General features: G+C 40.5%; 1 protein-coding gene across 1 annotated transcript in view; it reads right to left on the reverse strand.

Annotated features, from left to right (window-relative positions):
- Positions 1 to 213: 213 nt before the first annotated feature.
- UBE2Q2 (ubiquitin conjugating enzyme E2 Q2) overlaps positions 214 to 13,794 on the reverse strand; it is a 29,608-nt gene continuing 16,027 nt past the window's right edge. Inside the window, exons 4-13 of the mRNA XM_083183167.1 lie at positions 10,866 to 10,922; positions 10,167 to 10,307; positions 9,630 to 9,714; positions 8,954 to 9,014; positions 6,378 to 6,468; positions 4,280 to 4,338; positions 3,448 to 3,496; positions 2,489 to 2,584; positions 2,345 to 2,411; positions 214 to 2,223 (exon numbers count right to left, since the gene is read on the reverse strand). Coding sequence (XP_083039293.1) covers positions 2,192 to 2,223; positions 2,345 to 2,411; positions 2,489 to 2,584; positions 3,448 to 3,496; positions 4,280 to 4,338; positions 6,378 to 6,468; positions 8,954 to 9,014; positions 9,630 to 9,714; positions 10,167 to 10,307; positions 10,866 to 10,922 — 738 coding nt within the window. The 3' untranslated portion in view covers positions 214 to 2,191. The remainder of the gene's footprint in view (positions 2,224 to 2,344; positions 2,412 to 2,488; positions 2,585 to 3,447; positions 3,497 to 4,279; positions 4,339 to 6,377; positions 6,469 to 8,953; positions 9,015 to 9,629; positions 9,715 to 10,166; positions 10,308 to 10,865; positions 10,923 to 13,794) is intronic.

Raw genomic sequence — 13,794 nt, forward strand, 5'->3', positions numbered from 1 at the left:
TCTGTACAGGCAACATACTGTACCTAGATTAGGTATGTATTGCAAATGCAGATAAAAGCCACATAAATACGTTTGAAGAGTTAACCGTGATGATTTTCATACGGATTTGATTTTGCCCGTAGCTTGATCAAAAGTTGACACACACACATTCAGTTAGCTGAAACGGAAATTCTTAGACCAAATTCTTGAATGAACATGAAAGTGCCTAAGAAGTATTGAATAAGATTTACTTTATTATACAAAGGTGCACATATTTCAAACAAAGATATCTGTAAAAAAGACATATCTGCTGTTTCATAGTCTATTATTTTATTTGATGTATACTGAGGGATTGTCTAATGTACACAGGCAGGAGGGAAATAATTGAGAACTCAATCAACAGGTTATATCTTAAAATGGTTTAATCATAAACTTGATGCAAGTTTACAGATTACTGTACATTGCCAAATAAGTCTGCAATGGAAAAAAAAATAATTAAAAACAAAACCGAAAAAGCATGCCAAGTCAGCAAACCTTCTACACCCTATAAAAAGTCAATATCAGTCAAATAGTTTTTGGGATTTTGCCTCTTATTCATTGAAGCAGATGTTAAACAAGGCCTTCTAAATTATATGCACACGCATAAAATATATATAATGGGGCATTTATATAACGGGTGGAATCTCGTTTAGCCAAGTCCTGAAAAGTACCACAAAAGATATGATGTGCAATACTAGAGACTGGAATTGGGGGGGGGGGGAGTATGGTTATTTTATGGAATAATTTGTTCTACCTCCAGGAGAAAAGGTTTCCTCACTTAAACTACAGATTCACCTCTATTAAAACAAAAAAGGCATCAAATCAAGCAATCCTCACCTTTAAAGTCTTACTATACAACAATAAGTAATGTTTACTTACAGACTAAACAAATTTGGCAAGGTTTAAAGGGGAAAAAAAACAAAACAAAGAAAAAAAAAAAAAAGTGAAACTAGGCCAGGGCTAATGTAAGTCCACAATGTCTAGAAAGCTCATTGTGCTTGGGGTTTAAGTCATTCTGAACACTGCTCTTCAGAATGACATCTTTATTCGTAAATGTACACACAGTTGCCCATTTCAATTCTTATGTGCCAATTTTCATTAGTTCATAGAACAATTGCAACAACCCGTTAATAAAAAAAAAATGCAACACTAGGAAAACAAGCTTAGTACTCAATTACTTCAAGCTTCATAGTGATGCTCTCCCGTGGGTTAGAATCAGATCCAGCACTAATAGCAAAAGGGAACAGAGGGAGGGTGGAACTGAAAGAAAAGTTCTATCTTTCTATTTCTGTTCTGCCTGAAAAGTTAGTCCAACAAAAAGGACTATATTGAAATAATGACCGTGCTAGAGAGGCTTCGATTGGATCACCGATCTCCAGAAAACTGAAAGAGGATGGAGATGACCAGCATATCTATATAACATCAAATACCATTGTATTCCTGCGATAAATGGAAATACATCCATATTTTACATGTACCCATTTAGAAATTGGCCTGAAAGCATTCATTCTCAAATCGGAAAAACAAAAAAGCAGTTGTAAAATGCTAAACATTTGTTCTTCATTTTTTTTGTTTGCAAAATCATGGCTAATAACTGCAATTTACCACCACACCGTAGAGGTCAAATAGAAACCTAAAGAATTTCAAAACCTTAACCTCAATGATCCTACCATATTATAAACCTATAATGGCTTTTGTAAACCACAAACCCTCCCACAACAAATTTGGCAATGCTCCAACAATGGATTTCAGATTGAGAGCTAGTCAGCTGTTTAACCAGATATTAAAACTGCATTCTTAATCGTAACAAACATCGGTTTGGCTTTAGGGAAACTATACAAAAGCAGTTTATTTTGCAGAACAGTCTGCAAAGAAAAAAACAAAACAAAAAATAGTGAAAGCAATTTACAATAGTCTAATAAAAGTGGAATGGATGTAACTAAGCTATATCTTCTGTTTTAAATAGGACGTTAAAATATTTGGAGTGGCCTCTTCAGTAAAGGCAGCTGCTCTCGAATCCAGAGAAGCAGACGTGGTCTAATATACAGGTCTGACAGTTCTTTATCTAATAACTAACATATGCTGTACAGAGGACCAAAAGGGCATCATTGGATCTGTTTTGGAAAGAAATAGAAAATAAGTTTGTTTAATCTTGGTCCAAGGTGAGTTCAAGTTACCCATCTTCTTTTGGGGGAGTGTACCAGCCTACAGAGAAGAGACAGAAGTCATTACAGAGGTTATGATTTGTCACACCACATCTGCACTAAGAAAGTTACCATATTTTATCAACATGAAAGACAGTCAGAGCTATTATACCAAGCAGTACCGTTTTTCTCATGGATCTGTACTAGTGATTTGTAGGATTGCTGTGCTCGAGCAAGATTATACTGATTCTGGAGGAAAACAAAAAAACAATTAGGATTGTATATTATTAATTTGTAACACACCGTTTACTACAATTAAGTCATACCTTGTTGGCTCCAAATTGCACACGTGCTTTTCCTTTAACCAGGGTCGCGTTGATTTGCATGATAACAGACTCTATTGAATAGGCACTGCTCCAGCCCTAAGACATCAAATCATTAATATATGCACTTTAAAGAGTTCAAGACACAAAACTTTCACAAATTATATTTACGTACTCAGAAAATAAAAAGCTCACAGATAATGGGGTATATTAAATGCAGGGGGTGAGCTGCTGACGGCGAGCTATACGGATAGAAGTGCCAATAAGCTCGCCGTCCGAGTATTCAAATTCTTGAATCCCCCCCACTCAGTTTCCACCTCGCCTGCTCCCTGAGACTAGGTGGAAACGGCAAGTGCGGGCATCAAAATGGCGAGGCTCGCTGCTAAATGGGAATCCTCGCTGCCCTGTGACGGCTAGGATTTCCTCGAAACATAGAATACAGCGAGCAGCCGGCGAGGGAACTGGACAGCTTTTCCTAGCTAACAAAAGCCATCCTCGCTGTACAAACCCCCCTTGCCGCCGCTCACACCGCACATTGAATACCGCCCAAAATATAGCTGGTATAGTTAATTTTAGGTTAATAGCTGTAACGATACATCAGATCTAAAAAAAAAAAGAAAATATTAAGATATGCCCTCCTCACGGTTTAGGATGCTAGAATGAACACTACATAGCCCTAGCCCAGAGTGGACTGGCAGAGCCTTTGCCACAGATTACTCTATCCTGTTTTCCATAGTAAATGGTAAAGGCGGTGCTCCATGTCTAGATTTTATCAAAAAATAAAGAGGAGGAGATCTGCCGGTGCAAGCCAGAAACCTGTTGAAAGCTTGACTATGCCAATTTATTATTCTTCTATTAAAATGTAATTGATTCAAAATACTTGACATTGAGTTTCGACATGCAACAAGATCATTTTTGGCTTCATATTCATGAGAGAAAAGGACTCGTCTTCACTTATCTACCTGTTTAGTAAGCAGCTCCATGCACAGCGCACCCCCACCAAGCACATACCTGGAAAAGAATTAGAAAAGGGAATGTAAAAATGAACATTGGTAACCTGTCCAGGTTTAGCCATTATAACGCTCGGAATACCATACTAGTCCATAATATGAAGTGGAAATTGTTTATGAGGATGGTAATTTTCTTTTCATGTAAACTAGAGGATGCCCAATTACATATCATGGATATAGGGTATATACATTTGCAGGCCCAGATTAACCTACCATGGCTGAAGAAAAATTATTTGCCAATGTAGTTCTAGAATTACAAAATTTTTCCATAATTCTACACATTTTATATGCATGACATCACCAAGTGTCTGGTAACAGCAGCTTGTAGTCATTCACCACAGATCCAATCCAAATCAGGAAGCATGACTGATTAGAGCAGTGATGGCTAACCTTGACACTGCAGCTGTTTTTGAACTACACATCCCAGCATGTCCTGCTACAGTTTTACCATTTGGCCATGGTAAAACTGATGCAGGGCATGCTGGGATGTGTAGTTTAACAGCTGGAGTGTCAAGGTTAGCCATCACTGGAGCAGAGGATTTTAGTTTATTTTAATTGTCACTTTTGGCTAGGCTTCTGCCATGTACTGTAAAGCTTCTGAAACTACACAATTGGCTATAATATAGATTGTATTGCTCTGTTCAATTTTTTTTGCACTCTAACAGCATCTTACAGTCTCTACATATGTTACACAACAATTAAGTAAAAAGGTAACATGTAACCATGTATAATCTAAACATCTTGTAAGTCAGTTGATCCAATACCTGGCAACATGAATACTCACCCTCCAGAAAGTACAGGAGATACCACTCTCACAAACGGAGGGTCAAATGGAAAGTTATCCTACAGTGGAGAGGGAAAAAATACATTATATGGATTACAAAAACAGATCAGTTGGCCATTTAATTTTGAATCGCCATTAAAGATGGATTACATTATGATGGTACATAGTAAAGAGCCCATTGTAAAATATATTGGGAGGGAATGGCCATTTCCACAGGTTTAACCCCTTCCCGCCGCAGCATGTTTTTGCCTTCCTGACAGAGGCCTTTTTTTCAAATCTGACATGTATCACTTAAGTGGGGATAACTTTTTTTTGCTTTTACTTATCCCAGTGATTTTGAGATTGTTTTCCCGTGACACATTGTACTTTAAATTAGTGGTAAATTTTGGTCGATACAATTTTTTTTTTTTTGTGAAAAATACCAAAATGTCGTAAAAAAATGGAACATTTTGCTATTTGCAAAATGTTACATTTTCTGCTTGTGAGACAAATAATCATACCACTCAAAATAGTTAATAACTAACAAAGACCATATCTATACTTTATTAAAAAATCATTATTTTAACCTCCTTTAATTTTTTTTGGACACTAGGGGGCAGCAGCGTCTAATTTTTACACTACACGCAGTTTAACGCTGGTTTTGGCTGTTCATGTTTAAACAGCCAATCACAGCGATCGCCCATGATGGGGGGCATAGCTGCCCCCCCTGGGCAATGAGGGAGGATGTCTGCTGTCAGGGACAGCAGACATCATCCCTCTGTCACCGCGTCTCTGGACGCGGTGGCACTTTAAAGTCATGACGTATATATACGTCATGTGTCGGGAAGTACATCCCGGCCATGACGTATATATACGTCAAATGTCGGGAAGGGGTTAAGAGTGGATAATTGGTCTAGGTGGTAGGGAGGCAAAAGGAAGTAGTGTCTTAAAGCAGACATCCTCAAAGATAAAAATGTCTCAAGTACAATGCAACCATTTGTAATTCCTCACTGTTAAATTTTTTGGTGACTTGCACATCTTTCCCACAATAACCTATGAAATGTGCCCCAGATGGCTGCTTGAAATGGTGCTTTCAAGCCAGGATACACAAGATACTGAATAATTTACACAGTATATCTTGTTGGAACACAAATTATTGTATATATGTACTGTAGATCTTTTCTCCATGTAGTACTTATTTGCACACTAACAAATGCAGAGCACCCATCATGGCTGTCTCATCCGATTCTCTGAAAAACTCATGGTTCTTGTAAGGACCTTGTCTAGAATTTTTCTCATTATGCATCCTCCGTTCCAAGTTTTGCCTATCTTGCCCAATGTATTACCTTGCAGTGTGCCTAAAATGGCTGCCTCACCTGGATCCTTCATTTGTAGGATAAATCATCCTTGCAATTGATAACTCAGAAGCCACACCCTCTGTATTTTCTCCAGTGTCTGTATTTCACACAAAACTAAACTTTCTAAACGGTAATATACTTTTACTATTCTGTATGTTAAGTGCCTTATAAAAAGCCCTATATAAATGATCTGAGATGCGTCGTAAAAACAATCTGCAGGGATCACTAAAGCCTTTTATAGTCCAGTGGTGACCTCTTGTATACTTCCTACGCTTGACCGAACCAGGATATACTGTAGTTTAACAAAAAATTACAGTGTTTGTCTCATTCAGGCAGGTGATTACACGTAACACTGGGAGGTTGACTGAAAGGCATTCAGGGGAATTAGAGGTCTAGATTTTAGCCTAACCGTGCAGAAGTCCCCCCAGTAGAGATTAACATCAGGATAAAGTAGTTATTTAGATTAGTTATGATTATATTAGCACTATAAAGCCACTGAAATATATATATTTTTTAAAAAGGCGATACATTTGCCGCAGTCTCCAAAAATCCAATCTCTAATGCTTTTGCTCTCTAATTGCTCTCGGTTAGAAAAAAAGGCAGCACATTTACAAAACAGTTTCAATTGAAAAACAATGCAGGTTATGTTTGTGATGTGTCAATTTCAACAAGTTTATTTCAGATATTCTTATTGGAGGGGTGATGCAGGGAAATTTTTTTTCAAGAACAATACACCCACCTGACATCTACACATGCTTTACCTTAAAGGAAAAATTCAGTAAAATGCAGTCTATGCCCTCCTTTTCTTTTAAGACCAGAAGGTCACTATGTAATGGGCTGTCTGGATCAACCCTAAAAGAAAGATTATATTAAAATTTTCCAAATTCCATGACACTGCAGTAACATTCCTCATCCTATGTCAGACACTTAACTTGTACATGACTGGACTCATGGCACTACTAGCCTGCCCTTGTCCTCTCTTCCTGTCACCCTTTGACCATTAATATCTATCTAGCCCTCAACTCTGCACTCTAACCTCCCAGTCAAGCCCTTCCCATTCTAGTCACCTCCATATATTTACATTTTTATTCCCTTGCTTACTCTGGAGGCAACGGCTACCTTCATTTACTCTCTGGTCATTCCTTGACTTGATTACAACTTCCTGTTCTCTCCACTCCAACCCATTCTTAATGCTGCTGCCCTACTCTTTTCACTCTAACCACTCTGCATCTACTGCCCCTCTCTGTAGGTAAGCTAGTGTAGCCTCCAACAGAGTCCATCTGAATTAAGTGCCTCAATCTCACTATAAAGCGGTTACCCAATCCTCTCCCATACATCTCTGGCCTCCACTGTCACCCTATCAGATCACATCTTAACCAACCCTTTTATGCCCCAGCATACAGACATTAAGTCAGGTTCTCTATGGTTCCTCACTTTTGCCACTGCCCCCCATGCTTCAAGCTGCTCTGAATGTACGTGCTGCAAACATCAACTGGGGTACAGGTTTCACCCCATGCAGACTTAATATGCACAATAGGTACCTGTGTAGTTTCACGGTGGCAGTTACGTAGTTAGCGTAGCGTCCCTGTCAGAATCAGCATAGTGTTCCAGTGGGCAGCGTAGTCATTAAGCTACGCTAACAGCGTAGCTTAAGCTGCCGCCGTTAAACTACACAAGTAGTCAGTCAGGCGTCCCTGTTAGTATCAGCGCCATGTTCCTGCTCGTTCGCGGCCAGCCGGTGCTTACGTAGTTAGCGTAGTCAGTGAGCGCTTATTACATTGTGTGGGAACCATTGATCATTTGAACCTGCCTGACATGAGAGGGGTGACTGTTCCTGAAAACCCCCCACTATCCATGCCAACCCGAAGCGTGGCGAGCGCAGCGTGGGGACGCGTTACGTGTCCTCACAACCTGTTCATACCCCCACTATCCACGTCGGCGTTGAGTTGATTTTATAAAGTGTGGCAAGCACAGCGAGCCCCGTGACGGGACGCGGAATACATGTGAAGTAATCCGCGTGCGCTCGGCACTCTTCGGGCTCAGTGGCTCGCCACACTTTATAAAATAGAGTCCACGCTGATGTGGATAGTGGGGGTATGAACAGGTCATCCGCTCGCCACGCTTCAGGCTGGTGTGGATAGTGGGGGTTTGAAATGGAGGCATTTGCCAGTATGTAACATGGAGCACTGGCAAATGCCTCCTTTATTGTGCATGAGAAGCACTTGCGGCCGTACCCCCCCTTTGTGCAGGAGACTCACGCTCTACCGAACCCCTAACCCTGTCGGCAGGGTTCCGTACCCTGCCGCAATACTTGCTGAGACGCTTAAACGTCTCAGACAGATGGCGCGCCTCTCCGCCGACATGATCCCCTCTCCGTCTGCATCTGCCAGCAGAGAGGGGATCATGCGGGTGCCGGCGCTGTGAGAGGTGCTCTGTAGACTTTCCAGGGATAGAGCTGCAGCTCCCGGGGACAGTACGGTGACTACGCAGGGCTGCCGCGGAGACACTACGCTTACTACGCTAGGCAGCCGTTGGGCTACGCAGACAACGCAGCTTAGGCTGCAGCCTTGAAACTACACAAGTACAGCACAATTTGTAGATGCATAATTGTTTTTTTATCTAACTTGCTTTTATAATATTCTGCACATTATCTTTATTTGAACTCCATAAAGCCTGTGTCCCCTTTGTGGTGCCCTATAAAAGTTTAATAGGGTACACTTAGTAGAACTTTATTAGATAGAATAATGCTAAATTAATAAAAACAATTAAAGTACAAATGGGTCCACATACAACGATCCTCTATGCTATACAAGTCATACCATACATAACAAGATTTATTTGGACACATCAGTACTGTACTTTGTGTGATAATCTTCATTTCATTAAACATTTACTTTGTATAAAATGAAACCTGTTTTTAAATACTGTATTTGCTGGCGTATAAGACTACTTTTTTCCCCTGAAAAACATGCCTCCAAGTGGGAGGGTCGTCTTATACGCTGGGTGCACTTATATAACAAACTCTATATTTTGAGTGGAAATGTTGGGGGGTCGTCTTATACGCCGGCAAATACGGTAGTTATTTAGCTATCCAAATATAATGAACTATCACGTAACTGAGTAAAATGGGTGTATAAACAGTGACATGGTAAACAGAGCCAGGATACTACTTTCTGTATGACTAACCATTAACAAATAGTATCAGTGCTAGAGTTCAAATCATATCAGACCTTTAGGACATCATAAAGGAAACATCCAACGAGCTTATTGGTTACCCCAAAATCAAACTAGACTCCCCAAAAAGTGCATTTAGCAACAACCAGTTAAATGATCTTACTTTAGCAGCTTAACGTGCCACTCATACAGACTGTCATTTACAAGCTCCACTGAATAAATTCCTGCAAGAAAACAGAACAAAAGTTATTCAACAGTGTCCTGAAAATGAATGATCACCAACAAAATTGTTCTGTAGGAGACTATCTACTAAAGCAATGCATTGTGTAGTCTGTAGAAATGTAGGTTTTCCCAACATCTGGATACATTTAAAACCCAGCTGAATTTAGGACCAAGGGCAGGATCTATGGTCCAGGAAGACCGCAAATGTGCACACTATGAAGGGTAATCAGACACATTGCACTGAATTTGTGGTGGTTTAAAGAAAGCGTATCTGCATTGTAAGCTTGCAGCAGGGCCCTCCTACCTCCAAGTCTGTGTTACCCAGTTTGTTTTATCACTGTCTACTTTTGTAAAGCGCAACGGAATCTGCTGCGCTATATAAGAAGCTGTAAATAAATAAATAAAATAGACCGCACTGCCAATGGCATATAAAAGAAAAAAAAGAAAAGAAAAAGGTTTTGTAAGATAATTTGGGAGTAGTGTTCATAATCTGTACCATGCAGAGATCTTAAATTTTATGTAATGAAGACAACAAGGCAAACATCAATCTCCAGAGTGACCAATAGGTGTTTGGGGTGGAGGGAGGGACAAAACATGAAAAACATGGACTGACATACCCGTTTTATAACTCTGTGACCTGTATATATCCCTGAGCTCTTTCATTAGACGATCAGAAGCTTGTACAGATCCGGACACTGCACCCTAACATAAGAAAAATAATAATTATGCACTTTACTGCCAACGCATTCCCTCCACCAGAGTATTGCAATTTAGACATGCCATGTTGAAATACATAAAACAGCCCAATAGAAAGGCAATTACCATTATGCCACAGAAAATTATTTAGGTAGCTAATTTTGGATGGCCAAGATGCTACATGTTGGCCTACCTCCTCCCACATTGTCTACAGCTTGGACTAGCCCTGGCCAACAGGAGGTAGAGTTCAGACAGTGTACAAGCTCTTTATAAACACCAAACAATTTATGGTGCAATCTTGTAATGCTCACATTTTCAGTTATGAATTTGGTCTAACAATTATAACCTGTAGCTCTTGTATTCCATTGCTCATAATGTTCTTTAACAAGCAGGTTTTACACTGAAAGGCTGGTGATGACACAGTGTATAGATCTACAGTATACAGTGCTGCCACTTACATTAAGATGGTCCTGCCTTTGATTCTTTCGGATCTTCTCCAAGATGGCAAGGTTTTCTTTTTCAATGCCTTCATCTTCTGATTTCTTGCCATCAACTGGCTCCTCTTCCTTCATGTCATAATGGTCCAGATCTTCAATATCCTTAATTATATAAAATGTTAAACTGATTTAGAGCTGATTACTTGACATTGCACCCACTAGTATCCAATTTATAGTAGAGATACTGCTCTAGTATCATTTCTCCCTAATTACGGGTCTAAATTAACTACAGCAGTTTTCCTTTAATGCCAATAGATATTAAACGGTTGTTGAAAAGCCAATTATCCAAACTATCTTCCTAGCTGTCTGGATGCTTAGCAGGTGATCAGGATTCACTCCTCATGGGGAGTGCTCAACTCGAACACTTTAACAACTCCATTGACCAGAAAACCTGTAAGGCTCTCAAAACTTTACAGCTAATGAACAATGATGGTGCATTGTCATATCGTTTTAATGTGCCTCAAAAGGCCCAGTACTTCAGAATTATTCTTATTTCTAAGAACACTAAATGGCAAAAGCTGTGGTAAGATTGCCACTTTCAGCCATTGTGCTACAGGGAAGCTGTAGCCCAGGCAAGATGCTCTTTCAGAGAATTCATGTGGCTTTATGTTTGACCAAGAACATTAATACTTTGGCTAATAACATTGTATTTGTTCTTACTTCGCCCATGTCTTCCTCCTCTTCCTCCTCCGAGGTAACTTCTTCTGTTGTGCCATTCTGCAAAAAGATTCCAAAATTGCTAGAGCTGCATTGCTTGAAATTATAAACTTTATTCATTAAAAAAAAGCAAATCAGGCTTTCAATTGTTTTCCATTATTATTGCAATATGCAGTATATCCACTAGATGACTCACTAGTTAATGTTATGATCAGTACATTCGGTGTGCTACTCCATAATACACTGGTAGACAAATATAGGGACATATGGTACTGGGAAGGGGAGTGTAAATGTAACACATACATTGCAGTTTTTTTATTTCTTTTATCTTATTTTTAAACCCCACAATCATAAGAAAATAAACTTGGGGGGGGGGGGGGGGGGGGGGGGGGAGAGAGAAGGAATTCTTCCCCTCTAAAGTCAGGCAGTATGAAATTTAGCTCCTCTTTCCCAGTGTCCAAGTAACTTCACAAAATGCTTTAAAAGTACACATTAGGTCAGTGGTTCTCAACGTCGGTCCTCAAGGACCCACAACCGTGCACATTTTTCAGGTCTCCACACAGAATCACAGGTGAAATTAGCTCCACCTGTGATCTTTTAAAATGTGTCAGTGAATGAGTGCACCTGCATACCTGCCAGGTGACCTAGAAAACATGTACTGTTGGGGGTACTTGAGGATCGAGGTTGAGAAACACTGTATAAGGTCATCCAAAATGGATGAGAGATCAGTGCTTCCATAAAGATGACTGAAGAAGGAATACACTATAAAGATAATTTGATGTATATAGAAGGGAGTTTCCAAATAATTCTGTAAGTGCACCTAAAACTAGTGTAGCACTTATTGTGGCCATACACTTATGCGATTGGGTGCAACAAGGCCGCCCACCAAAAAAACCACATGCATTCGCTCATGTAATTGATAAATATTACATGCAGCACATAATATCTATTGATAACTCATTTGATGTGCATGCGATTTATCGCACCGATGCAGTCAAAAATCAAATGATTGTATGCAATATCGCCCTAGTGTATGGGCACCATTAGGCTTCGGCCACAGCTAGTAGTAGCAGATGGGAGTGTTTGGGGATGACTGCTGCAGGGAGTGGTAGGGGGGAGAGAGTTAGGGTATGTATGGAGCCCCTGTTGAGATTCAGGATGCTGGGGTTGGTCATTCTGATCGCTGGGATATCGTATGTAACCTTATATTTGCAGGTCAATTTAATTTAATCTTAAATTCTTAGACAGTCCATATTCACCCCTAGTGTGTCTGTTTATGTGTCCACACTGCAGCATTGCACACATAGATCTGGTGTATAACAGACTATTACCTCATACCATGTGGTAGTGTGTGTGTGTGATGCTGCAATGTGGACACATAAGGACAGGCAGGCCAGGGGTGGATATGGGCTGCCTGAACAGTCTAAGAATTGAAAATCAAAATTGAGCTGCAGCAGCTCAGTAGGTCCCCCCCTACCTGACAATGAGGTCAGAAGGGACTGCTGTGGAGAGAAATACCTGTGTCTGCACCGCTCTTCCTTCCTCTCTCAAGCCAGGGGCCTGGACGTGTAGGGAAGGGAAGGAGCTAAGCAAGAGGGGAGAACAGAGCTTGCTGATTACCCTAAATCCGGAGGGGCAGCGTCACTGAGGGACTACGGGTGGGTCTCGTAGCGGCATCATGCAAATGATCAATGTGACTGTCCCTGCAGCTGTCCCACTGTCTTCTGCAGGGACCACCGCTGGTTCTCCTTTTTCCCCATCTAGTGTCCTTATGCTGGCCGCCATTGCAGACAGTGACGTTCTATTTGCGGCCTCACTATCCACTGGATGAGGCCGCAAATAGACAGTCACTGTTGGCCATGGATCACCCACTGAAAGCGGCTCTTTGGTGCAGACCTCAGCTGCCGGTGGGGAGGGGTGGGGCAGGCCGCAGAATGCACCAAGTCTGCATGGCTCCACCTCCTCATCTAGTTTTTTCTAGTGAGTCCCCAGTCCTTATTTTTGAGTAAAATACGCGCTATAGCGTGTTTTTGGGAACCCTTACTTTATATATGACAGCAATTGGCGTTTCTTCCCCCCTACAGGCTCTACAAGAGTACTGAAGAAATGGGCACTGCCACTAAAAAGTATTCACAGTAAGAGCACAATCAAAGTCCACTTTTGGCCACCTAGCCTCTAGTATCTGGTGCAACATAGTGCATACACATATGGAGACCAACCATTCATCATGCCTTTTGAATTGCAACAACCAGAAATATACCAAGATGTAGTAGACTTGATTCCAGCTTTCCTACCCAAAAGGCATGTTAACGGGGCCAATGCATGACCTACTTTTCTAGAAACAGGAAGAGACATAGCTACATTATAAAAGCCTATTTCAGAAATTCCCAGACTACACAATTATAGTCTAGGTCAGTGGTTCCCTAACTGGGGTACATCAGAACACTTGCAGTGGTGCCTTGAGTTGGTGGTCCAGGACCAAAAAAACAGTCCTTAATATATGTGAACAAATAGAAGCAAGTCCTGTCCCTCACCACATAACGGTCCCTAAATTATCACATAAACACAATTTACTTAATTTTATATTTCTTTCTGAAAATTCAAAAATAAATGTTTGGCCTAGGGGTGCCTTGATACATTTTTGATGCTCTAGGGCGCCGTGATTCAAAAACAAAGTGGGTACCACTGGTCAAGGTCATTGGTTCACAAACAGTGCAGTGGCACAGTGGGGTGTCTCGGAGCATTTGCATGGGCGTACATGGTCTAAAACTAATTCAAACTATTTATGGCCTTTTTTATATAGTCAATAGCTTGACAATAGGAAAAAAAACAAAAGCTTAATTTAATGTGTAAAAAAAAAAAATTAAATATATACACACACACACACACACATATAATATATTAAAGTGTACCGTACACTCCTTCCAAAAAA

The sequence above is a fragment of the Crinia signifera genome, chromosome 4, assembly GCF_055691185.1.
Source record: "Crinia signifera chromosome 4, ASM5569118v1, whole genome shotgun sequence".
NCBI lineage: Eukaryota > Metazoa > Chordata > Amphibia > Anura > Myobatrachidae > Crinia > Crinia signifera.